This window comes from Eptatretus burgeri, chromosome 14 (assembly GCF_056783735.1).
Source record: "Eptatretus burgeri isolate ZD-2024b chromosome 14, Ebu_testis_v1, whole genome shotgun sequence".
NCBI classification, from domain to species: domain Eukaryota; kingdom Metazoa; phylum Chordata; class Myxini; order Myxiniformes; family Myxinidae; genus Eptatretus; species Eptatretus burgeri.
In genome coordinates this window covers 22,031,474-22,058,581 of record NC_140974.1, presented here as the reverse complement: position 1 = coordinate 22,058,581, position 27,108 = coordinate 22,031,474, and the positions used below count along the sequence as shown (strand labels likewise).

The 27,108-nt window shown below is 46.4% G+C and overlaps 1 protein-coding gene across 1 annotated transcript in view; it reads right to left on the bottom strand.

Annotated features, from left to right (window-relative positions):
• LOC147012776 (uncharacterized) overlaps nucleotides 1–27,108 on the bottom strand; it is a 93,486-nt gene that overhangs the window by 55,469 nt on the left and 10,909 nt on the right. Inside the window, exon 2 of the mRNA XM_085853952.1 lies at nucleotides 5,040–5,153. Within this exon, the coding sequence (XP_085710078.1) occupies nucleotides 5,040–5,073 (34 nt within the window). The 5' untranslated portion in view covers nucleotides 5,074–5,153. The remainder of the gene's footprint in view (nucleotides 1–5,039; nucleotides 5,154–27,108) is intronic.

Sequence of the window (27,108 nt, the reverse complement as noted above, 5' to 3'; positions counted from 1 at the left end):
AAACACACAAAAGATCCTTCACTTTCAAATTACGTATAGCATTTAAATAGCTGAGGTGGTAGTTCTCAAGTTCTCAAGTTTTCTCTCTTCTTCTTCTTCTTCTTCTTCTTCTTCTTCTTCTTCTTCTTCTTCTTCTTCTCCTTCTCCTTCTCCTTCTCCTTCTCCTTCTCCTTCTCCTTCTCCTTCTCCTTCTCCTTCTCCTTCTCCTTCTCCTTCTCTCTCTCTCTCTCTCTCTCTCTCTCTCTCTCTCTCTCTCTCTCTCTCTCTCTCTCTCTCTCTCTCTCTCTCTCTCTCACTCTCTCTCACACTCTCTCACTCTCATCAAATTCTGATACTCCATCTGACGGCAGACTTGGTGCTGCCAAAGCAGCCTCATGGCAAGGATTGCACTGGATGGTTTGCCCTTGCTTTCCCAGTGGCCGTGAGGGCAGGAATTCGTCATTTTGCTGTTCAGATTGAGGGGAAACTTCACAAAAATGTTCCCCAAGCCATGGGTGTACAAGTTTGTTAAGGAATAATTGATAGGTCTCATGGTTTGGCAGTCATATTAAATTGAAGAGAAATATTAAATAATGTTTCCTCTGGAAACACTTAATCAATCGACATGAAACCTCACAGTTATGTTTCAGTTATGATGAGGAATATATGTTTTGAATTTCAACTTGATTGGACACATGCTCTGGCAGCCAGAATTATTTATTTTTTTGATCTGGGTTCTTTTTTTTAATTAATTTATTTATTTTGAATAAGGCTCACTTGTCTGTGCCTGGATGGGTTTGAGACTCGAGGAGTAGCAGCTGAAATGTGAATACTGTACTATCCAGGTTCCTGATGATGACTTCATCTTTTCTTTTTGCCTGTTTTGGTTCCATCTGATGACTCCAATGCAGGACTGTGCCGATTTGGTCTCCCGTTTGATTTGAGTTGAATTTATTTTAATTCGTTCACGAAAAAAAAAATTCACGAAAAAAATAAGTGACCACTATATTCGTTATTGTTGTGTGTCTGTCTGTCTGTATGTCTGTCTGTTGGGTAGTCGATCTAGTCGAAAAAAAAAATTTTTCAAAAATTTTTTTTTTTTGCAATTTGTTCTACCCTTATTATCACTTTTTCCGTCGATATGTTTGTCTGTCCCTCTGTTCGATCCAGTGCTCCGTTAATACAATGGCGATTTCGATGAAACTTGGTTGGTAGGTTCATACCATGACCAAGTTGTGTGCAAATGAGAACCGTTGCTATAGACACGACCATTGCCTAGCAACGGGACTTTGAAATTTTTGAAAAATCATAAAAAATTAATTTTTTCGAAAATCAAAAATCGGGCCACGAGCGGCTGTGGGCAGTACATTCAGCCATATTGTCAAAAATTTCCAGCCGGATCTTATGAAAACTGTCGGAGAAGATAGACTTTGAATGAACCCTGGTCGAAAACAATAAAAAAACGAAGTTCGTTATATCTCAGAGACTATGAGTCAGATATACATGAAACTGGTATGGTAGGTTCATGGTATGTCCAAGTTATGTATGAGAAAGAACTGTTGCTATGGACCCCTGCGTTGCTTATCAACGGCCGAAAAACCTCTAAATGTGGGGGTATTTTAACGAAAAAAACAATTTGCAGCATTAACCCTTGAAGCGAGAATCATGAATTTTCTTGTGCTTAATCCTCAGGTCATTTTCCATCGAATGGGCCCATCACGTCAGGTTCTATTGGGTAGTCGACTACCCATGTCCACCTACTGGCTTGTCTGTCTGTCTGTCTGTCTGTCTGTCCCGAGCATAGCTCCGTGGGTTTTGATCCGATCCTAATAAAATTTTGGTGGGAGGTTTATATCATGATCTAGTTGTGTTTTCCTGAGAATGGGCGTGGTGCGCCAATTATGGGCGGAGCCACGCCCAAAAAACGTGTTTTTAGGGGGTAGTCGATTTCAATTTGCATCGTCTCCAAGGGGGATTGTCGAATCTGACAGGGGTTTTTTTTTTATTATTATTATTATTTTTTTTTTTGTATACCTTGGTCGAGGCTCGTATGAGAGCGAACACACAACTCACAGCAAGGAGGCATGAGACAAGAGGGGCGGGAGTGGAAGGGACAAAACATTGGGGAACAGACACAGGTGAACTGTGGGCTTGGGTGGATTATCGGGGGTAGAAAAGATCGAGGATTTGGATGGGGGAAGATAAGAGGTGGTGGTGAACAGCTGTTTTGAAAGCCTGGAGGGAAGAATGGGAAAGAATAGAGTGAGGAAGTTTATTCCAAAGGCGGGAAACAGAGGAATGAAAGAGTGAAGATGAGCAGTGATTCGTGATTTTGGTAGTTTTACCAGAAGCGGGTTGTTGGGGGACCTTGAGCGCCCTGTGGAAATGTGGTTGGGACAAATCGCAGCGAGAGGAGGGGGCAAGGCTGGAGAGGAGTCGGTAGAAGACAGAAAGACCACCGACTAACCTGCGGTGATTGAGTGAGAGGCCCAAAGACTCAGCTTCATTGCGGGAGATGCCAATGATCTTAAATGCCCTGGTTTCGACAGCGTGAAGTCGAGAAAGGTGGGAGGCAGGAGCACCAGCCCAGAGGGGAGAGCAGTACTCCATCAGGCTACGGACAAAAGCTTTGTAAGTGGTCAGGAGCTCAAGAGGGCCGAGGAAGGACTTTGCACGACGGAGGATTCCCAGTCGGCGACTGGCTTTTGAGGCGAGGTTGGAAATGTGACTTTCCCAGGAAAGGTCATGGCAGATAGTGAGACCCAGAAGCTTGAAAGAAAAGACTTCTTCCAGAGGATTGTTGAGAAAGTGGATGGGGGGGTTTTGTAAACGGTCCTTTCGAAGAGACATAGTGAGAGTGTGAGATTTGTCTGGATTGAAAGACATGTTCCACGTGTTGGACCAGTTTGTGATTTTATCCAGATCTGCATTGAGCGAAGAAGCTGCTGCTTGCCGGTCTGAGGGATGACAGATGGTACGGCAGAGGGTGGAGTCATCGGCAAAGAGAAATAGAGGATTTTCCAGAGAGTCGGAGAGATCATTGATGAAAACCAGAAAAAAAAAACAGGGCCCAGAACGCTACCTTTGCCCAGAACGCAAAGAGAAATAGAGGTTTCGGTATTTGGTTAGCCCAATGGCACCTGCATAGCCCCACAGAGCTCGATTTTTCATTTTCGTCCCAAGGTCAAGGTCACAAGGTCACAAACTTAGAAAATTGCGAATTTTGACATAAAAATATCTTCTCTGAGGGGTTTGTCGAATATGGCTGGGGTTTTGGTATTTGGTTAGCCCAATGGCACCTGCATAGCCCCACGGAGCTCGATTTTTCATTTTCATCCCAAGGTCAAGGTCACAAGGTCATGAACTGAGAAAATTTCGAATTTTGACATAAAAATCATACTACCACCCAAACTTTGAGAGCTAGGATGACAATATTTTTTATGCATAATCTTGACATCATTCCCCACTTAAAGTCTTCAAACCATTTTGCTCTATCTCGAACACCTTGCCCGTGGCGCCCCCTTCAAGTTTGTTTTTACGCTGATTTCATCAAAGTATGGATAATCCGAGGAGTGCGAAATGCCATATAGCCTATATGATGTTATATTGTTCCTGGAATGTTCCACAGGAAGTTTTGCACCAAAGGTCATAATCCTTGACCTTTGACCTTTAAAGTTCACAAAGGTCAAATTTTCAAAGTTGTGGGAATCGAACCGGGTTTTCGACCTTCTTCGACGAACTAACTCCAATAAGCTATAGCACGTATCCTGTTTCCTTATTTTAATGTCCACAACATTGTTTTGTGACCTTTAAATGTTATGCAAAGGTCAAATTTTGAAAGTTGTTGAATGAAACCAGGTTTTCGACATTTTGCAGCTAATAACCTGTCACTCGTACCACATCATGGTGATCATTTTTATAACTTGGTCAAAATTTATCACATTGTCTCATCCTTGACTTCTGAAACAATATACATCGTCAAATACCGCTCATGAACCATCGTTGTCTTCAGACTTGTCCCATTCTAAATTCAATTGAAGAACAATAAATGTCGTAGGTCAGGGTCAGGTGTCCAATCAAAGCGGGGTTGCATCAAAGTGGGGCGTCTTGGTACCCGGTCATCACCACCAGCAGTTATAAAGTGGTAGTTCTAATTATGTCTCTAATTAATTACATAACACACCAGTTCACAAACATCACACAAAATACACCACACAACACTACACACCACACCACACAAAACAAGTCCTGGCGAGGATCTGCAATCTCTGATTTCCCTTTTTCTTGTTAATCTTGTTATTCCTCATCTTCTCTTCCTCTTTGGATCGGCTCATTGATGCAATGTGTGCATAGTAGTCAAAGAGAGTGACAAGAGAGCAAAATTAGATTGTGAAGCTCAAAAGAGAAGATGATTTGTGCTGCAGTCAAATCCAACCACACATGAAATTATGAAGTATGTCGAGTGCTTCAAAGTCAAAACCACAAATGGTCAGAATATCAGGATCGTCAAAATCTACATGGATGGTTTCGGAAGTGGTCAGCATAAACATAAACTGCCGAGCAGGAATGCCCATCTCCTGCAAGCAAAAGGAAGATAACCAACCCCAATAATGCCGTGACCATTCCATCGCATATCAAGTAACAGTTACTCGCAGCCCCAACCATGACTGCCACTCTTGCATTTAAATACTCTGCTCAAGCTCACAGGAACACGAGCCTTGGAAAACATGTGAGCAGAATCAAGCTGAAAATTTAACAAATAGGAGCAGAAAGGATGAAAGTACATTTCAGTAAAGAGAGTGCTGAGTCGAGCTGAGCATTTCCACCCGGAGCATGCACGGACACGAGGACAATGAAAACATCCACAGCAGTCTTTATCTCTCCAGCATAAATAACCACTCCTACTGGATCCAGAGTTCCAGGAGGAATGCAAACCAAAGACAAAATTTGGGAAGAAGAATGGTGAAGTAAACTTTCGTGGTTGTGTGAATGCATTTTGACTCAATCTTCAGTGACAAAACAGGAACTCCAACAGAAAGCTGCAAGGCAAATACAAGTACCTTGTACAGAATGTGGCATGCCCGATCCATGCATTGATGTGGTGCAATTGGAAGAGGCACGGCAGTACTTGAAAGTGCCAACAGGGTGTAGTCTTTCTCTGTATTTGCAATAACCTGCCAAGAATTACACGATGGAGCAACTGTTAGGGAGAACCGGAGAATGGATGGGAGACACAGTAGTTTGAAAAGAAATACTTAACGGTGAAGTAGTGGATTCTCAGCCGTTCGCCATCCCTCGTTTCCACTGATAGATTTGGCACTTTTCTGAGTCCACTGATAGATTTGGAACAGACTAAGGCGGAACCAGCCAGGACTTTGTGTCCCGACTCGAAAGGTTGAGGGCTGAGGCAAGACAGAACGAGAACGTTCCCACAACCACCAAGAGTATTTCGGGAGTCATCACACACTCCAAAGGCAAATTATGGGAAAACAGAGAGAGCTATTAGTGTTAGGACGACTGCTTCCGAGTTTTTTTTTTTTTTTTTTTGCAATGGTCATTTATGAGATGTTTGGCTTGGTGATCAGAGCCAACATGGTCACAAGCTCGAAAAAACACAATGATGTGTTTATGCCAATCGAAGGTCAGGAAAACAGTGCATCGACGTGTAAAACACCATGGTTTTTAGGCAGCCATAAGGAAAGAAAAAAAAAAAACGATGGCTCACAAATGCACTTTGCAAGCAATCATGAGCAAATGCATAAACACGATTCAGATTTGTTGGTCCCACTGTAATGGTCCCCACAAGAGTTGGTGAGAGCCGGTGAAAGGACCCATTCACACGCATGGAAGAAACTCACTCGTGTGGAGATCCCAGCATTAATGCTTGGCTGGACATCCTTTTGGTCCAGATGTGAAACCATTGAAATGGCAAAGTGAGAATCTACTTGGTGAACAGTAAGCATAAACAATGATGCTGGGTCACAACTCATCAGGGTTGATGAATTTTTACATTGATGACTGGTGCGATTTTGAAGTTGTATTATTATCAGCAATTTCGGTGGTGAAGTTAACTGATGAAAAAGGGACCGTGAGGTTATTAGATTGGAGACTGCGACAGCAGACACAATGAGGAGCATTCAGGTTAAATACCAGGCTGAGCTTGGCTGAGATGGAGCAGCCATCCAGAGGATTGCTACCAAAGACACAGTGACACACCGAACCACCGAGCGTGGTGCACAGCAGCACCCTACATCAAAAAGGCTTCCACGGTCTAATGACAAACGAGGGGAAACTCACCACCAGTCTGTGCAGGGCACTAATATTCTTTTTTGCATTGACATGGGTGCTAACTTTCGACCAACCTTTCTCAATTACCTTTTTAAGGTCGAAGTTATCCAAATTCTCAACAATTTAAACAACACTACAAAAGCACATGAAGCATCATCTGTCTAATCTCTTTATGCTGTTGTTGGAGTCCACACCCTTTTCGGGGTATCCGTGAAACTGAAGCAATCTCATGGGAAGGAATACAGTAGGTAGTTTGCCATTGCTTTTTCAGCAGTCGTAGTCAAGGCAGGAATTTGAAATCTGTTCAAGGTGTCAGCTCAACCAAAGATGAGTGAAGGCAGACAGCACACTCAGCCTAATGTCCATCCAAGGTACGGCGCACACATTAATGCCTCGCCCTGCTTATGAAACACCAGGATGACAGTTTATAGCTGGGTCGAGATTCTAACCCAGACGAGACAGCTCAAAGGCGAGTAGTGTGCATACCTCTTGGCCATCCTGCCAGCACTCAAAATCAAAATCAGACCATTTAATAAACATTTTATTTCATAATTTGACCTCATCTTGATTTTCCCTCGCCAGAGGATTTGGGAATGCACTTTCTTTCCACTCTCTCCACCATCTATCCCTTCCCTTTCCCCAAACCATTCCCATCCACACCACAATCAGCTTAGCTGTGAATCAGATATTTCCAATCACTCGAAACACCACAAGGATTTTTTCCTTTGTCTAAGGCCTGACCATGGTTACAACCAACACGTATACAAAATTTGGTGGAGATCGGCGCAGCCCTGTTTCTTTCTATGATTTTCAGATGGATGGGCGGACATAGATTTGCATTATTAGTCCCCTGTAGGGGACTATAGGTTTGCTCACAGGAGGGGATGATAGGTTTGCTCAAAGGAGGGGATGATAGGTTTGCTCAGAGGAGGTGACTATAGGTTTGCTCTCCGTCTGTCCATCCCACCTGTGGTTTTTCAGACATTCTCCCATACCGTTACCTTTAACATATTCATCTGAAACTTGGTACATGGCTTTATTTTGATAAGTTACAGAACAAGTTTGAGCTTCAGGAGGTTTAGCCAATTTTTCACAGAGTACGCCCTTTTTGGACTTCGCCATTTTAAATTCAAAACTAAACCATCAGTCCTTAACAGTCGCCTCACAGAGAGGGAGGGTGAGGAGAGAGAGGGAGAGGGGTGGGAGTGAGAGGGAGAGGGGTGAGAGAATGAGGGGGAGGGGTGAGAGAAGGAGGGGGAGTGAGGGGGACAGAGGAGAGAGAAGGAGGGGGAGTGAGGGGGACAGAGGGGAGAAAGAGAGGAGAAGGGGGGGGGGGAATTCCATCAGATGTGATGCCCAGTTTATCATCCATCCGAGAGACGGCACACACATTGATGAATCACTTGGCCTGTGAAACACCGGGAGGACAGTTTAGAGCTGGGTCGGGATTCAAACCCAGGCTAGACAGTGAGCATGCATACCCCTCAGCCATTCTGTCGGATGTGGCAATTCATTGCTTTGTTACCACTGAAAACGTTTTTTTACTCATTGTATTTCCCTAATTTATTTTGCCTTCCGAACTTCGGAGATGTCCCCACAGAGAACCAAGTCACGGCATCACCATGAAAGTGTGGAGAAATCAAATCTTTCACAGTGCTCACCAAATGGCTAAAGCAATCAAGCAAGCACTCCAACGAAACCAATGATAAGGAACGAATGGCTTGGCAAGTGATAGCAAGCTGATTGGTAATGGGCCATACCGCAAAAAACAAAACATCACCGATTTCTTAACATTTTCAGATTTCACTCCAGTTCTTGACAGTTATTTAGTCCACATGGTCCTATTCTCCCAACTGAAATAATATTTCTATTATGTACTTTAATTTGACTGTGAGAGTAGATCGTGGAAAATTGCATCATATAATGTATAAAATCACTCCAATCTCCAAATGTGAAAACTAAAGCACTTTGAAAAAGTGATGCATACAGCGATTTGTAAGGTACTAGTGCGTGCCCATACGTGTGTGGCCGTACGTACGTGGCCATACGTGCAAAAAAAAATAAATAAATAAAACTTTCAAACCACGTGCCAGAAACAACAACCGCACAGGCCGTTCCTTCGCTCTCGCATGCCCATACGCGCGTGGCCATACGTGCAAAAAAAAGAAAAACTTTCAAACCACACAGGCCGTTCCTTCGCTCTCGTAAACGACGACTGGATTGAGGCATTGTGTTTATCTGTAAATGCGCATAAGAAATCGAGAAATTATTAGAATACAGTAAGTCATCACTATCCGGAAGTAGTGCGTGCCCGTACGGAATGTTCACATGCATTCCACGAATTATCGCTTGCATTGAAGTAACAACTGCTGTGATATTTACACACACAGAGTTAATAAAAATCCAAATTAAAATCAAGTTTACCTCCCTGTCTTTGCTTGCCATGACATTCGCTGCCATTGACCACTGCCACTCCTACGCCACGGTAACTAAGGCGCCCTTTCCCCATCGGCCACGCCTACGCAGCAACGTGTCTTGTCATTGGTTTGGTAAATAAATGGCCGCAGCAATGTGTCCTGTCATTGGTTTGGTAAATAAATGGCCATAACTTTGGAAGCACTTGTCCGATTAATATCAAACCTTGAAAAGGCACATACTCAGGTTCCCAGCAATATATCTGGCAAGTTTCAATTATATCGGACCAGTGGTTGTCGAGAAACAGCGGTCACAGACAGACACACACACACACACACACACACACACACACACACACACACACACACACACACACACACACATTGCTGGAATGATAGATAGATGAAGATCAGGCATTCAATTATGTGAGTAAGGTGCTTTATCATGAAGAAACCATTGTGGCCTGTTCCAGGTCAAGGTGTTGTTGAGCATCCCAAAAAAAAAAGGTGGCAAGCAAGCAAGCAAGAGGGCTCGCTTGACCTGCGAGCCAGAACAAGGTGACGGAGGATGATGTCGTGAAAAAGGATTATTAAATAAGGCCTCAAATTACATTTTTAAAAGGGGTCTTTAAATGAACCCAAACACCAAAATTCCATTTATGCACTTCATTGGGGTTCCCTTTGTATGCATGTGAAGTTTCAGGCTACTAGGTTTCATGGTTTTGGAGTGATGGAAGAGAAACACACACACGCACACACGCACGCACGCACACTGACATTCATGATTCTAGCATCTAGATACACATAAGCCATATGCATGTTTTTGCTTCATGTATGTACATCGGGTTATTTTTGTTAATTTCGGCACCGAATGGGCCATTATACACGGCCCAAATAAGGAGATGTGTTCACTGGTGCGAAAGGTCTGGCTAAAACCGAAATTACACACACAAACCTTCAGTTATCATGATAAGTTACGGAACAAGTTCGAGTTTCAGGGCGTTTCGTCAATTTTTCACAGAGTTATGCCTTTTTGGACTTAGAAAATATCACATCCGTAAGGGACATGTATTGCAAAGCAATTCTCGCTCTTGTTTAATATGGTTGGATTCCAGAAGATTCACCAATTTTTCTGGTATATTGATAAAGAAGTAACCAATATTGAAAATAAAAATGTAAAAGAGTACATGTGATTCAAAGTCTTTAATAGATAATTTTACAATTTATACTTTGCCCTGAGATAAATCAAATTTACATTTTCTTTTCAATATTATTTTTGCTACTACATCTCTACCTTCATATTTAACCCTCATTTTGGTTCCTCTCTATCACGTGGCAAATCTTCATGTTGTATGTTTTTGTGAAACGGGCTTCGAGCTGACATACAATGCCGTGTTGTCGAAAAGCCGCACCAAGTGTCCAAACGATGTCCAAACGCTTAAGCTCAGATGATAGCAGAGACAGGTGATCATCCTCTCTTAGGTATAGGACTTTCCAGGCACCCACCCGAAGGGACCGCCTTAGGTTAACCCGAGGAGACCACCATCTGGTGGACGACACCTCAGCACCACCCCGACACACATCACTGCAATCCGACCCAGGAATGTTACCCCATGCTTTTCCTCCTATCGTCAAAGAATGGGGGTCCCCAAGGATTTACCCCAATCCCGCCATCCGGTGAGCTGCCCTGCAAAGGGCAGCTGCACAGGTGCTACTCCCACGGATGTGCTCCCACATGTGTTTCAAATGTGCTCCCACGCCACATGTTCCACGCGTAAAGCCAGTGATTTTTGGCAATCGTGGAAAACAAATGGAATTCATGATTTGAAACAGAATACTAACTCTGATGTCATAATAATAAGAGTAATAACAATGATAACAACAACAACAACAACAACTGTATAGTATTGATCTAGTGTATTGTAGAATGCGGTCAAACAAATATAAATAGACATGGAAAGGAAACGTAATATAATAAATGACATAAAAATAAGAAAAAAAGCAATCGGAGATTGCACGCCCACACCAGGACTTGTTTTGTGTGGTGTTTGTGTAATTTTGTGTCGTGTATTTTGTGTGACGTTTGTGTATCAATTTTTTTTTTTGCCATAAATAATAGACCATAACTAGACCTGCCACTCTATCACTGCTCATAGTGATGATCGGGTATCAAGACTTCCCCTATTGATGCAACCCCACATTGATCGGACATTTGGCCCTGACACATGATGTTTATTATCCCCCGCCAACCAACGAAGTTGGTGTGGGATTTAGAAATTGGTTCCGTCCGTCCGTCCATCACATTTCGTTTCCGGAGCTTAACAACAAATCCCCACAAGATATCTTTAGGAAATTTGGTACACATATCAAGCAAGTGGTGAACTGGTGCCTTTTGATATTTAGAGATTTCCCCCAAAAAAATTTCTGTCACTTTCCATGGAAACAAGTTGGGTATTAAGAAATAATTGAGGTTATCGAGGTTAACCTTTGTTTCCAGAGCATAGTTGCAAAACTATTAACTATTTCTTTATGAAATTTGGTACACACATCAAGAATAAATTGAACTGGTGCCTTTTGCTACTTGTCCTCATTTACTTTGGCGGGGGATATCGAAGACTTTGTCTTCAACGGATGCTAGTTATTATTCAATTGAATTCAGAATGGGATTAAAATAAATTCAATTCAAATCTAATGGAAGACCAAATACTAGAGGTACAGTACTCCATTTAGGCCATCCGCCGTAAGCTGTATCATGCAGTTTCGTTCCACTCATCGGGGGGTAGACAAAACCTTCATGATATGATAGTACATATCCAAATACATACGTATGCAAAAGTTCTCCACTCAAATAGCTGCAGTTATTGTGTATTTTCATCTTGAAAATTGATGCATTCCCTGCACTCTCTCATTTGAATTTTCTCCACTCAGATCACGTGACGCCTCGACAGCCAATAGATCGGCTGACATCGTATGCAAATTACGTCAGACTGTCATGTGACCAGCTAAGTTGTCCAAGATGGCAGCTTCCTGCAGGGAGGAAATCACCGGCAGCTGATCGGCGATTTATCGGTAATTTTTGATGAATACGGCCAGTGAGGACGCTCCGTCGCTCCCCAGTGTATTATTCACCAGGACAATGTAGTGAACGAAGAAGTCAAACGTTTTACGCCTGTAAGATGGGATAAATGGAGAGAAAGTGTCAACAAATGGCTCGTCTTAGACGGTCACGAACGACGTTTAGCCGAGAGTGCACGAGTGTATATTGAGTGGGAAGAAATCCCTAGTCATCTGGGCTATCACGACACTTGCTACCGTCGCTTCATCGATGCAAAAAGAATACGTGGGGCTGAGAAACGTTGTTCACAAACCATGCATGATGCCTCTGCGATTGCTGATGATTGCATGTATGAACCATCGCCAAAAAAACTGCGCTCTGCATCGAACATTGCTGGACATGTTGAGAGTTCACGGCGACATGTCCTTCCTGCTGTCTGCCTCATTTGCAATAGAGCAGATAAATACTGCTGGGTTCAAAGAAAGAGAGTGTTGGATAGACTATGCAAGACTGAAACAGAAACAGCAGGTATGTAAACATTGTAGGCATAGTGTTGATTAAATCTTCAGTCTCCCCAGTGATACCCCTGGAAACCATCCAGTACATGATCAATCCATTTCAGCATGAGACAGATCAACTGGTCAGCTTGAGTTCCAGTGCTGTTGCCTCAGACGCTATCAAACAGGATTTGCTATGTGCAAGGCAAACTAGTGAGAAAGCCCTGTTGAGCTTCATGAATGACAGGCTCATTTCACAGAATGATGACATTGACGAGGCAGTTGTTACAACTGATCAAAATGCATCAAAGAAGCCTAAAGTACAACCGGATATCTTCTCACCATTGACACCTTACTTCTCTCGCCTGAAGACGTTTGGAGACTTGTCTGTGTCTAAATCCACAAAAACGACCAGTGGGAAGGAAGTCATCATAAAAAAATGAGAGGAATATGTTCTCTCGACTCCTCACCATTGGTCAGAGTCTAAATGTCAATCTTAGAGACATTCTTGCTCATTCACTGGCTCTTGTTTCTCTTCCTCTTGCTAGTGTTGATGGATCATTGGCAAAAATGTTAAATCGCATCTGTTGTCATTAGTTGAGGAAAAATGTCCTGACCATCTCAAGGTTGGTATCCCTGTCAACGCAGCAATCATAGTTGACGCAGGCCCAGTGATACGGTCCATCAAACCTGTTCCTTTCATGTTTGGAGGACTGGCCGATGCCATTTTTGATTCTCTGGCCACTTTAGGAAAGAAGTACAAGAGCCCTCGCATTGACTTCGTCTGTGACAGTTACCCCGACGTATGTATCAAGAACGCAGAAAGAGATAGGAGGGCAGTAGGTGGATGCCAGACCATCCAAATATCCTCCAAGGAACAGAAAACACCAAAGCAGTGGTCCAAGTTCTTGTCCAGTGTTTAGAACAAAGAGGGGCTCTTGGCCTTCCTTGTGTCAGTCTGGCGAGATCTAAATCTACAAGCCATTTTTGGAAGAGATATAGATGTATATATCATGCATGGCCAAGATTGCCATCATCTGCAATGCAGAAATGGTACCACCACATTCACATCTGTTGATGCGCTATCCTGTGACCAGGAGGAGGCTGACATGCGCCTGTTTCTCCACGCTCAACATGCAGGTACAACATTCAAGGATGTTGTGATTGTGAGCTGCGATTCAGATGTTGGGATCATCTCGCTATCACTGCAACCTAGTCTTGCATTCAACATATACTTCATTACAGGGAGTAAATGGCAGGATACATTTTGCATTCATGATGTTCAAAAAATGGTATGTTGCCTCGGCGCAGATGTTTGCAAATCCCCTATCGGCCTGCACACCTTCACAGGATGCGATTCTACAAGCGCCTTCTATGGGAAAGGCAAGAAGAAACACTTCGCAATATTGTTGGATAGTGAGGTGTTCAAAGGTGCATTCATGGAACGAGGGACTAGTTTTGACCTGAGCCCAACGATTTGTCATTCCCTGGAATCGTTCGTATGTCATTTGTATGGGCAATGCAAGTTGAATGATGTCAATGAGGCTAGATGCAAAATACATTGCATCAGTTCTGCATCAGGACTGAATCTTCCTCCAACTAAAGATGCTCTGCACATGCATGCCCTACGAGCAAATTACCAGGCGGCAATCCATCGACGATCTATTTGCCAGTGGATAAACGCCCCTTCTTCTGTAGGACATGGCTGCCAAATGGTTGATGGTAAACTCAGCATCACATGGATGCGGCTGAATCCAGGTCCAGATATTCTCTTACAAGTAAGCCATTGTTCTTGTAATGTTTCGAAGTGTGCAGGGTTGAGGTGCTCTTGTCGAAAAAACAATGTACCATGTACAGATATGTGTAAGTGTATCAACTGTGAAAATGCCAACACAAAAAACAGTGATGATACTGATGTTTTTGATGATGACGAAGAGGTTGCTTGGATAAACCCTGATGCAAATTGACCTTTGTCATCCAAGTGATGCCTAGATATGAAAATAGATAGTATCGCATCCGGTCAGCTCAGAGAATTCCTAGCCTCCCACCTTGTGATGATGGATAATTATGTATACTAGTGCGTGCCCATAGGTGCAGCTTCGTTCCTTCGCTCTCGTAAACAACGACTGGATTGGGGAATTGTTTCAATTAGATCGGACCAACCGTATCACGAATGGCCATAACTTGGGAAACGTACTCAGGTCCCCAGCGTCAATTGTGACGTCATATCAAACGAAGAAGAATTGTGATGCCCCCTCTCTCTCGCCCCCTCCCTCCCCCCCAGCCTCGGCCCCTCCCTCCTCGCCCCTCTCTCTCGCCCCCTCTCTTGAAATGTGACTCCCCCTCTCTCTCACCCCCCTCTCTCCCTCCCCTCTCTGGCCCCCCTCTCTCCCCCCTTCCTCTCTATCCCCCTCCTCTCTCTGTAAATATATTCACAAATGTCTACCAAGCACAACAATTAATTCAAACCTTGGGAAAAAAAACAGCTTTCAAATCCTTGGGAAAATTCAAACCTTGGGATTAATTAATAATTTGAAGAATTAATTCAAACCTTGGGAAACACTTGGGAAACAGCCGAAACGGATGAAGAACGATATCAAACCTTGAAAAGGCACATACTCAGGTCCCCAGCGTCGATTGTGACATCATGCCAAACGAAGAAGAATTGTGACGTCAATCGTGCAAAAAACAAAAGAACACAAAAAATAAATAAATAAACATTAATTGTGACGTCATTCATGATGTCATAGCACCATGTCCTGTCATTGGTTGACAGACGTTATTGGTCATTATTGGTTGACAGACAATATATAGGTCGTTATTGGTTGACAGACATTGGTAATTGCATCACGTCATTCTTTTTATTACTGCCAATTATTGTGCTATTATTATTATTATTAATATGCTGTTATCATTATTCTGAGATATCTTCTGGAAAAAAAATGGCATGATAAGGTGGAACGACACTTCAGCTGCGATATATACACCTTTCCAACACTGAAAAAAGCAATAAAATGGCCGTAACTTGGGAATCACTCATCCGATTAATATAAAGCCTTGAAAAGGCACATCCCCGGCTCCGCAGCAATATTCCTGGCAAGTTTCAATCAGATCGGTCTGGTGGTTATCGAGAAACGGCGGTCGGAGATAGACAGACACACACACAGAGATTGCTGGAATTATAGATAGACTAGTGCATGCCCGTACGTGCGTGGCCGTACGTGCAAACAAAACAAAACAAAAAAATTTTCAAACCGCGTGCCCGAAACAACTGCACAGGCCGTTCCTTCGCTCTCACGTGCCCGAACGTGCGTGCCCGTACCCGTTTCTTCTGCACGGCGCCTTGCCTCGCGTCCAATGTTGTCTGCCAAGCAAGCAGTTCGTTCTTCATCCGTTTCTTCTGCACGACGCCTTGCCTCGCATTCAGTGTTGTCTGCCAAGCGAGCAGCTCGTGCTTCATTAGATTCCATTGCACGTGCAGGACGCGCAGCTTCGTTCCTTCGCCGTCGTAAACGACGACTGGATTGGGGCATTTTGTTTAAGAAAATCGAGAAAGAAATCGAGAAAGTACAGAAATCGAGAAAGAAAGAATACAGTAAGTCGATAAATCAAGAAAAAAAAATCGAGAAAGAATACAGTAACTCGTCACTATCCGGAAGTCCAGAAGTTAAGTCCTCACTGTCCGGAAGTTCGCATATCGCAGTTACGATTATTTGCAATTTAGTTTTAATGGCCAATTATTCAATTAGCACCAACGTATTTTTCCTTTTCGCAATGTCGTTGCAAGGAAAAACACAAAGACAAGACAAGAGAGGAAAAAAAAACCGTGCAAAAAAAAAAACTACTTCCTGCTTCGGAGCATACCACATCAGTCTGATGTTAAGAAATTTATGCACCGCCTAATATGAAAACGATCATAACTTATGGCAAAAAAGAATTACTCCCTGTTTTGGAGCATACCAGCTCACTCTGATGTTACCGAAATTTATGCACCGTCTAATATGAAAACGATCATAACTTGGGGCATTGTGTTTATCTATAAATGCGCATAAGAAATAAATGTCATTCATTCGGGCGGCTACCCTTCTAGATAGCCGTTTTTCTTTTACTATCTTTATTTTGGACCAGCCGCCATTACTACCACCACCAACCACGTCTCAACAGCCATCACACAACAACCACCAGCCGCAACGCCGCTTCACAACAACAACAACGCCAACAGCCACGACCTTTACCGTCACATCTCGCTCTCGCAACCATCGCATCACCGCCATTTCCGCGCCGCTTGTGGGCACCGATACTGGACTCGTGCAGGGCGCTTACCGAGCAGCATGTGCAGAAACATCACAGCCTTTCCGAAGAAAACGGATCAAAAACGACTCACGCCCACTTCCGTTCCGTCCTATCGGCGAGCGTGGGGCGATTTGGCCCCGCCTCCAGGTGCGTTGGAGTAATATCGCTATATGCAAATTCATGGATCAAAAAGCATTCACACCCACTTTTCCTCGGTCCAATGGGGAGCCAGCCAGAGGTAAAGGGTCGAAGGTGAAAGAGCAAAGCCACGGGGGGCTATAAAGGGCTGCGTTCGCTCGCCAAAAAGGAGTAGTAGTCAGTCAAGTGGAGTCGGTGGAGTTGGGAAGAGCCAGTCAGGAGAGGAGTCGGAGAAGGCGGTTGGACGGAGCTGTGGAGAGTTGGAGAGGTGGCGGCGGCGAAGGCGGTCGAGGGGGTGCTCGTGTCAGAGTCGGGGAGCTGCGGAGGGGAGAGGCCGGCAACGCGACCGAGGTCGTGGTGGAGACGCTCGTCGCGGGAACCGAGACAGGGAGATATCCTCCTTCCCCCGAGCATCAACAACCCCCTCCTGTTTCCCCCCGCGCTGAGATAGTGCGAGAAGGGGGCCCCGTTCCCACCCCATACCAGGCAGTCCCAGCGAGGCCCGCGGAGTCGGGGCGCCAGCGCCATTTTGCGGCTCATCACCAGACGGGTAGGCCCGACGCGGTCTCGGCCCCAGGCCGTCTGCCCCCTCATAGTGGAGGGTGGTCCCTTTTTCTTTTGCTTTGAGTATATGTGTTGTCGGCGCCGTCTGTGAAGTAAAACTGTATAAGTGTTGCCGTATGCTCGGTAGTCGGTTAGCTCTGCATTGTCTTTTGCTTTTACATTTGCTTTTTGTGCATTATTGTGTGTTTCTTCTTCTTCTTTTACATTTGCTTTTGGTGTGTAATTGTATATGTGTGCTTTCCGTTCATCGCGAAATAAATGTGCTTTATGTTGAACTGTTTTCCCGTTTCGCTTCGTCTTTTCCTTTATTGAATCTCCATCTTACTTCACGTAAAGGGTTGGTCGTGGGCTAAAACGCCCGATAATTAATCGAACCGTCGAGGCCGACGATAACACCGCTCGGTTATCCCGATAGTACGGAACGGGTCGCTTAAAGTGGCCCGTGTCCGAAGTCGACCTGCGGCGAGGTGCGATCCCCCGGTCTACCCTCCGTGTGGGTACTTAGGTAGGTCGAATTTGGCGAGCAACCCTATCCCACGCGGGGGGCCGATTGGCACGATCGTGGTGAGGCCGAAAGGCCCACCAGAGACTAGTTCCCGGCGTTAGTCCGAGAGGGTCACGACGGGATTGTCCGTCCGGTGGGCGAAGTGCCGCGATTCGAGTTACGTGGCCGTTCGCACGCCGACGGGCGCGAATCCGCAACAATATACACATATATATATATATATATATATATATATATATATATATATATATATATATATATATATATATATATATATATATATATATATATATATATATATATATATATATATATATATATATATATATATATATATATATATATATATATATGAGCCTGGTGTTGGTGCAGTGGTTAGGGCAGCGGCTTGGGATCCAAGAGGTCCTGAGTTCAAGCCCCGTTGAACCACTGAATTAATACACCAGGGGGTTGACTCAGCCTGTCATCCTACCGAGGTCGGCGAAATGAGTACCAGTATACTGGGCTGGTGTATACCCCGGATAAAATAGGTGTACCATGTCCCTGTGTTGTAAGAGGCGACCAGGGTTGCGTCAGGAAGGGCATCCGGTGTAAAACATGTGCCAAATCACTATGCGGATCATACAGATGATCCGCTGTGGCGACCCCTAACGGGAGCAGCCGAAAGAAGAAGATATATATAAATATATATATATATATATATATATATATATATATATATATATATATATATATATATATATATATATATATGTTGAACTGTTTTCCCGTTTCGCTTTATACACCGTATGTGTATATATGTATATATATATATATATATATATATATATATATATATATATATATATATATATATATATATATATATATATATATATATATATATATATATATACACATATATATATACACATGTGTATATATATATATATATATATATATATACACATATATATATATATATATATATATATATATATATATATATATATATATATATATATATATATATATATATATATATATATATACACACATGTGGATATATATATATATATATATATATATATATATATATATATATATATATATATATATATATATATATATATATATATATATATATATATATATATATATATATATATATATATATATATATATATATATATATATATATACACATGTGTATTTATATATATTGTTGCGGATTCGCGCCCGCCGCCGTGCGAACGGCCACGTAACTCGAATCGCGGCACGTCGCCCACTGGACGGAAAATCCCGTCATGACCCTCTCGGCCTAACGCCGGGAACTAGTCACGGGTGGACCTTTCGGCCTCACCACGATCGTGCCAATCGGCCCCCGCGTGGGATAGGGTTGCTCGCCAAATTCGACCTACCTAAGTACCCACACGGAGGGTAGACCGGGCGATCGCACCTCGCCGCAGGTCGACTTCGGACACGGGCCACTGTAAGCGACCCGTTCCATACTATCGGGATAACCGAGCGGTGTTATCGTCGGCCTCGACGGTTCGATTAATTATCGGGCGTTTTAGCCCACGACCAACCCTTTACGTGAAGTAAGATGGAGATTCAATAAAGGAAAAGACGAAGCGAAACGGGAAAACAGTTCAACATAAAGCACATTTATTTCGCGATGAACGGAAAGCACACATATACAATTACACCAAAAGCAAATGTAAAAGTAGAAGAAGAAACACACAATAATGCACAAAAAGCAAATGTAAAAGCAAAAGACAATGCAGAGCTAACCGACTACCGAGCACACGGCAACACTTATACAGTTTTACTTCACAGACGGCGCCGACAACACATATACTCAAAGCAAAAGAAAAAGGGACCACCCTCCACTATGAGGGGGCAGACGGCCTGGGGCCGAGACCACGTCGGGCCTACCCGTCTGATGAGCCGCAAAATGGCGGTGGCGCCCCGACTCCGCGGGCCTCGCGGACAGTGTCTGGAATGGGGTGGGAACGGGGCCCCCTTCTCGCACTATCTCAGCGCGGGGGGAAACAGGAGGGGGTTTTTGATGCTCGGGGGAAGGAGGATATCTCCCTGTCTCGGGTCCCGCGATGAGCGTCTCCACCACGACCTCGGTCGCGTTGCCGGCCTCTCCCCTCCGCAGCTCCCCGACTCTGACACGAGCACCCCCTCGACCGCCTTCGCCGCCGCCACCTCTCCAACTCTCCACAGCTCCGTCCAACTGCCTTCTCCGACTCCTCTCTTGACTGGCTCTTCCCAACTCAACTCCGAACTCCACTTGACTGACTACTACTGCTTCTTCTTCCCAACTCAACTCCGAACTGCCCCGTTTGGCGAGCGAACGCAGCCCTTTATAGCCCCCGGGGCCTCGCTCCTTCGCCTTCGACCCTTTACCTTCGACCCTTCACCTCTGGCTGGCTCCCCATTGGACCGAGGAAAAGTGGGCGTGAATGCTTTTTGATCCATGAATTTGCATATCGCGATATTACTCCAACGCACCTGGAGGCGGGGCCAAATCGCCCCACGCTCGCCGATAGGACGGAACAGAAGTGGGCATGAGTCGTTTTTGATCCGTTTTCTTCGGAAAGGCTGTGATGTTTCTGCACACGCTGCTCGGTGCGCGCCCTGCACGAGTCCAGTATCGGTGCCCACAAGCGGCGCGGAAATGGCGGTGATGCGATGGTTGCGAGAGCGAGATGTGACGGTAAAGGTCGTGGCTGTTGGCGTTGTTGTTGTTGTGAAGCGGCGTTGCGGCTGGTGGTTGTTGTGTGATGGCTGTTGAGACGTGGTTGGTGGTGGTAGTAATGGCGGCTGGTCCAAAATAAAGATAGTAAAGGAAAAACGGCTATCTAGAGGGGTCGCAGCCCGCATGAATGACATTTATTCCCTCTAAACAACGGGTTTGGGCCTAACTACACATATACTTACAGAGATATCTCACCTAAGGGACCTGAATGGTGGTTTGCGAATTTCGTCAACCACAACACTACCCCCTCCCCTTTTTACAGACTCGTCCCGAGTCGTCAAATTTTCGTGTGACATCATGTGTCGTTTTCCCCTAGTACATTTTACCTTCGGATCCCTGAGTGCGACATTCATGGTATTCGTGTCCCCAAAATAAATAACCTGAGGGCTGAGTAACTACCTAAACAAACTCACTCACACGGACGACTTAAATAAAATTGCCGGCGCTAGGACAGACATGCCGGGGGCGCACTCATATTTACAGTACATCTTACCTTAACTTACAAATTTTACACTAAACCATGGCCCAGGATCAATGAACTCTGCAAAAAGAAAGCAGTTAGCAGGGAGCCAGGCTGCTCGCATGCAGTCTCTGACTCAAACAATGCAGGTGACAGGGAACGTGGCCGGCTGCTCACACGCAGTCCAAGGCCTTCCCTTTTGAACTGACCGCAGTGAACCACAACGGTGCATGGGCTGCACAAACGTAGTCTCCGTGCCAGCTCAAGTGGCACACGCAATGAACACAACGAATGGATGGATGAATGGTTTGAACAGAACGCAGTGAACCACAACGGTGCATGGGCTGCACAAACGCAGTCTCCGTGCCAGCTCAAGTGGCACACGCAATGAACACAACGAATGGATGGACGAATGGTTTGAACTGAATGCAAACACGGTGCATGGGCCGCCACTGCAGGCCCGTGTTGTAGCTGCCAACAGGGCAGTTCTCGCAGCTTGCAAACTGTTGCCTTGATCCTGGCGCACATGGCAATGAACAGGGGGGGGGGGGCAGAGCAAAATTGAACGGGGGCTGGTGAACAGGGGCAGTGGGCATGGCATGGCAAAGGCAGCAGGCAAACACAGCCCGCAGAACAAGGCCGCTGCAGGCAAACACAGCCGGCAGATGAACTGGCCGGCAAAGGCCTTGCAGAAAACAGCTGCAGACGATCCGGCCGGTACAGGCCTTGCAGCAAAACAACAGCTGCCGATGAAGTGGGCCGGCCTTTGCCTTGCAGCAACGCAGCCAGCAGATGAAGCTGGCCAGCCTTTGCCGTTCAGTGGAGGTTGGTGGAGGGAGTGCGGTAGTGCTGGCCACTCGGAAGGCGGGCTCGGACCTACCCTACGGTCTCCCTCCCAACCTATCGCCTTTGCCTGTCATTGTCTATACCCACTCCCTTAATTTGTCGAACCCCAATTTAGCCCCAACTTATTTTTTTATTTTTACTTCCCCACTATAAATCGTCCCCTAACCCCCTGTACTGTCCTTGTTCGGCTAACCTATCCTGTCACCTAGCCTACTCCCAACCCCTACGTTCCTTTCCCGGAGGGGAATAAGGGAGAGCTAACGTCCTGTGTCGAGGCCCAATTCAAGCCTCACGATGGCCTCCCCAGACTTCGGCGATCTATAACCAAAGTGTGTCCAGCGGCCCACAACGAGAGCGAGGGGATGGATGGTGCGGAGGGGTACATCTCCTAATCTACCCTAACCATTTAACTGTTAAACTACCCCAGGGCCTCTCGCTTTCAACAAGCGCCTCTCGCTTAAACTATTGGTTCTAACAACCCAGATTCCCGTCGCCTGTGTTGGTGTCCTCACAATTTCGGGCCTCGCCCCCCAATTTTCTGTCCGTGCCCTCACACGGTCTCATGGCTGGGACACGTGGCTCCCTTTGGCAGGCACGACCCTCTGCCGATTCTCCGACGATGGCACCCCCGGGCACTACACTGCCTCCGAGCTTACCAGCTCCCTAATACCGGGGAGTGCCCCCCATGACACCTCCCCTGAAACGCACACGTGGCAGGGCTGGCTTCCCAGGCCCCTTTCCGAGGGTCACCCGTGCCCACAACACTGCCCACGCGGCTAATGGCGCCCCGGGCCCCCGCACCAAGCAGGCGCACCCGTGCCCACTACGCTATCCCGGCCCCCCATGGGCCCTTGGCCTACTACGGCCGACTAGCCTGGTGCCCGGGGTACCCACTCAGCGATACTCACTTTTCGCAGCCACGCTCCCAGCCCGTCAACAGGGCTCCTGCACCCCTCCAAACGGGTTTCGAGCCTACACTCCCACCAACAACAAAACAACCTCCATTTTTCAATTTGACTAACCCCCTAACTCACTTTATACTGACCCCGGGGTCCCTTGGGCGGGAGTCACTTCTCCCCCCAATCACTCATCGCACCATGCATTCCCCATTCGCTCCACTCACACAGACCCGCTGGCATCACTCACTCAACTAGTACTCACCTCACAACTCACCAACTCTTCAACACACACACCGCTGAACTCTGCCATCCTCCTAACTACATTCCCTAACTAACTTGTGCTCCCACGTCGTCCCTTAAACTAGTAGCACGTTCCTTTTCACACTACGTAGCTAAACTACGTCCCCACTACACATCCACAAGTCTGTCACTGTCTCCAAAATAATCCCATACTCCATTTTCCCAACCTAAATCTCGCTACAATCCCTCTAACTCATCCATTCCACGGACTCCATGAGGACTTACCCCTGCCCCATGAAGTCGGTCTAGCTAAGCTAACCCTTCCCCCTGACTAGTTTCCATCCTGTGCCCTGGGTAAGGGGGTCTTCCACCCCTTGCCCAGGAATCCTGTGCACCCGAAAGTGAGGCTTGCTTTTTTTTTTTCTTTTTTTCTTTTTTTTTTACATGCGCAGCACCAGCGCGGCAACTCACAGCTCGCGCACTTTGCACCTGCCCGTGACGTCATGCAGCTGCACGTGTTCCTCGTCCCTCCTTGGACGGTACCATCCAGCAGGGATACCCCTCCTGCCGGATTCCAACCCCACGTGCAGCCATGACGTCACCGTGCGCATAAAAAAAAAACACAAGCCCCACGTCTCGAGGGGTTCCCCATGCGAACACATGTGCTTTGCCCGTTGGAGCTTAACACACACGATCGCGTGGAGAACCCGTCCGGTCCAAATCCGTAACCCTGCCTAAACTTTGTCCGTCCGCGGGATCGGCAAATCCACCGCTGGCGTTTCTGGACCGGGACTTTACTCTCGCAAGCGAGCACGTGGGGGCCTCGTGCGTTGCACAGCACGGACCTCGTGCTCGCGGCTGGGCGAACCCGGCACGGTCCCTGAAACAACTACAGCCGCTACCCGGCTTTCTTTCCTCACATGTCGCCGTCGTCGCCATTCAACACACGCGCTCCCGCGTGTTACGACGCTTACACACCTCACCATTAAACTCGCACCGGGAGACGCGGCTGCATGTTCACACATGCCGACCGACATCTCCCTTACACACAGCGACCTTGCACACGCTGTCTCTCTCACACTCGGCCGCTCACTCACGCATGCCATTACCCTTGCACACGTGGCTCCACTCACTCGCGGCCTTTCACTCACTCGTGCCATTTCCCTCACACAAACCATACTACTCACACACGCGGGGGCACTCATCCGCGGTGCCTCATCCACACACCGTCCCTCACTCACACACGCGGGGGCACTCACCCGCGGTGCCTCATCCACACTGGCCGTTTCATCCACACACACGGCCTCTTCCACTTGCGGTGCCCCTTTTACACACGGCGTGCTGGGAAGCACGTACTCCGGCACAATCGCCACCACACCACTCACACACGGGGTCGCTTCCACACACGGGGACGCACTCACACCTTGCACCACACACACAGGGACAACCACACTGGGGATTCGTGTCCCCACAAGGGTCTCCGGGGCCTCTATACCCCCCAAGCTATCCGTGCACCTGTCCACAGCACTCCTCCCCTCGACCTCGCAAAGCACGACCGAACCCACCTGGTCGTGACTCGCCTCAAGGGGGCATACTCCCTCGCCTCTTTCCTGGAGGAGGCTATCCCGCTGCTCGCACTGGGTCCCTACACGCTCCGCGAGCTCACCCTCATCGTCCTCCACTACCTCCGTGTGTGTGTGTACGTCTCTAAACCCGTCATTATCATGCAGTCTCTCCTCTATTTTTTTTTGTCTCCCGTGTCTCTACACATTTTCTCTCCTGGTTCCTTTTTTCTGTCTCTTCCTGGTTCCTTTTTCCTTCCCATCTGAGTCGTTCTTTCTCTCTGAGCCCCATTAGCTGTTCGTTCTCCCTCCGTAGCTCCTCAATCTCCGTTGACTCCAGTCTCGCTCTCCGTTTTAGTTGTTCAATTTCACACTCATATAGTTGTTGTTTTCTCTCCCACTGTTCCTCCTGCTCTTTGTTTTCCAATCTCATAGTTTCTTTCAATTGGCTCATTTCCTTCCTGTGTTTCATTCGCTGTTCTCTTACTACTCTTCCTCGTTTCCTCTCCTGTCCTTCCTTCTCCAGTTTCATGGTTTGCTTCATTTGGTTAATCTCCTTTTTGTGTTTCATTCGTTGCTGTCTCATTACTCTTCCTTGTTTCCTCTCCTGTCCTTCCTTCTCCAGTTTCGTTGTTTGCTTAATTTGGTTCATCTCCATTTTGTGTTTCATTCGCTGCTGTCTCATTACTCTTCCTAGTTTCCTCTCCTGTCTTTCCTTATCCAGTTTCATGGTTTTCTTCATTTGGTTCATCTCCATTTTGTGTTTCATTCGCTGTTCTTTGTCTATCTCCTCGTACTCCAGCCTTTCTTTCAATTGGTCAACCTCAGATTCATGTTCTTTTTGTTTTCTATTCCATTGTTCCTCTCGTTCTTCCCTCTCCAATCTCGTTGTGTCCTTCAATCTCCTGATTTCTCCTTCCTGCTTCATTCCTTGCTCCTTTACTTTCTCCTCGTATTCAAACCTATTTTTTTCCTTTTGTCCTTCAGTTTCAAATTCATACTCTTTCAGTTTTCTATTCCACTGTCTCTCTTGTTCCTCCTTCTGCAATCTCGTCATTTCTTTCAACTGACTGATTTCTTTCTCCTGTCTCATTCGTTCTTCCCTCATTACTCTTTCTTGTTCCTCATTCTTTAGTCTGGCCTTCGCTTCCAGCTTTTCGATCTGTACAGTGTGGTTTCTTAAAGTTTCATTTTCCGTTCTCTTCCTTTCCTCTTTTAACACTCTCAGTTCGTTTTGTAGTTCCCTCTCTTTGTTTTGGTGTTTCTGTAACTCAGAAACTTTCTTTTCCAATTCTTTTCTCATCTCCGCACCCTCCGACCTTGCTTTGGCTTCTAACTGTTCTTCCGACTTGCGCTTGTGGTTTTCTACCCGTCTTCCCAGTTCCTCTGTCTCCGTTTTTACCTCCAGTCCCAGCTTATCAACTCTCTTCGTCATGTCTTGAAGTCTTTTCTCACACTCCACCGTTTTGACCTTCAATCCCTCCTCTGTCTCCTCCTGGCTTTCTTTTAATTTTTCTAATACCTTCTTTACCTCGTGTCTCGTCTTACACGTCTCCCGAATTATTTTCTCGCCCGCCCCGACCGCGGGCCTGACAGCCGTTGCACTCCCCCCCAGCTCGTTCGTCCCAGCACGTGGCAGCGCCATTTTCTCGCCCGTGGTCCGCGTTTCGCTCCTCGCCATTGCCGTAATGCCTGCCTGCAGGCCTATGCCCATGCTCTGCATCTCACCCCGCATTTCTTTCATTTGGTTTTTCGCTTCGAGTGCGTTTCCATCCATTTTTTTATTTTCCATTTGTTGCGTATCCGCATCCATCCTCGCTGTCATTGCCGCCAGCATGGCGCATAGCTGGGCTATATCGGATGCACTCAGCTGAGCCGATTCGGCAAGGATCGGGGTGTTTTGGCGGAGGGGGGGAGGGGAGGTGTCATACACCGCGGCCGCCGCCGCACCTATTTTGGGCTCTGGGTTCAGTTGGGCGAGTTCGTGTTCCTGCACAACCAACATTTCCTGCACGGGGTTTTCATCCTGGACCATGGATCCTACATTACTACACATATACATTTCTAATACCCCCGGCTCCCGCTCGCCTTGAGACGCCATCTTATTTCTCGTAAAGGGTTAATTTGAATCGCTCGTAATTTGGAGGGAATCGGGGGTCGCTCCTCTCACCCCTGGACCGATTCCCGTGAATTTAGCTGGAGACAGGAGAGCCCGTTTTCCCGTTCTCCGATACCAGTGCCGCGAGGAGGGCGATGAGTTTATATCCCACTTCTGACACCAGTGTTGCGGATTCGCGCCCGCCGGCGTGCGAACGGCCACGTAACTCGAATCGCGGCATGTCGCCCACCGGACGGACAATCCCGTCGTGACCCTCTCAGACTAACGCCGGGAACTAGTCACGGGTGGAACTTTCGGCCTCACCACAATCGTGCCAATCGGCCCCCGCGTGGGATAGGGTTGCTCGCCAAATTCGACCTACCTAAGTACCCACACGGAGGGTAGACCGGGCGATCGCACCTCGCCGCAGGTCGACTTCGGACACGGGCCACTTTAAGCGACCTGTTCCGTACTATCGGGATAACCGAGCGGTGTTATCGTCGGCCTCGACGGTTCGATTA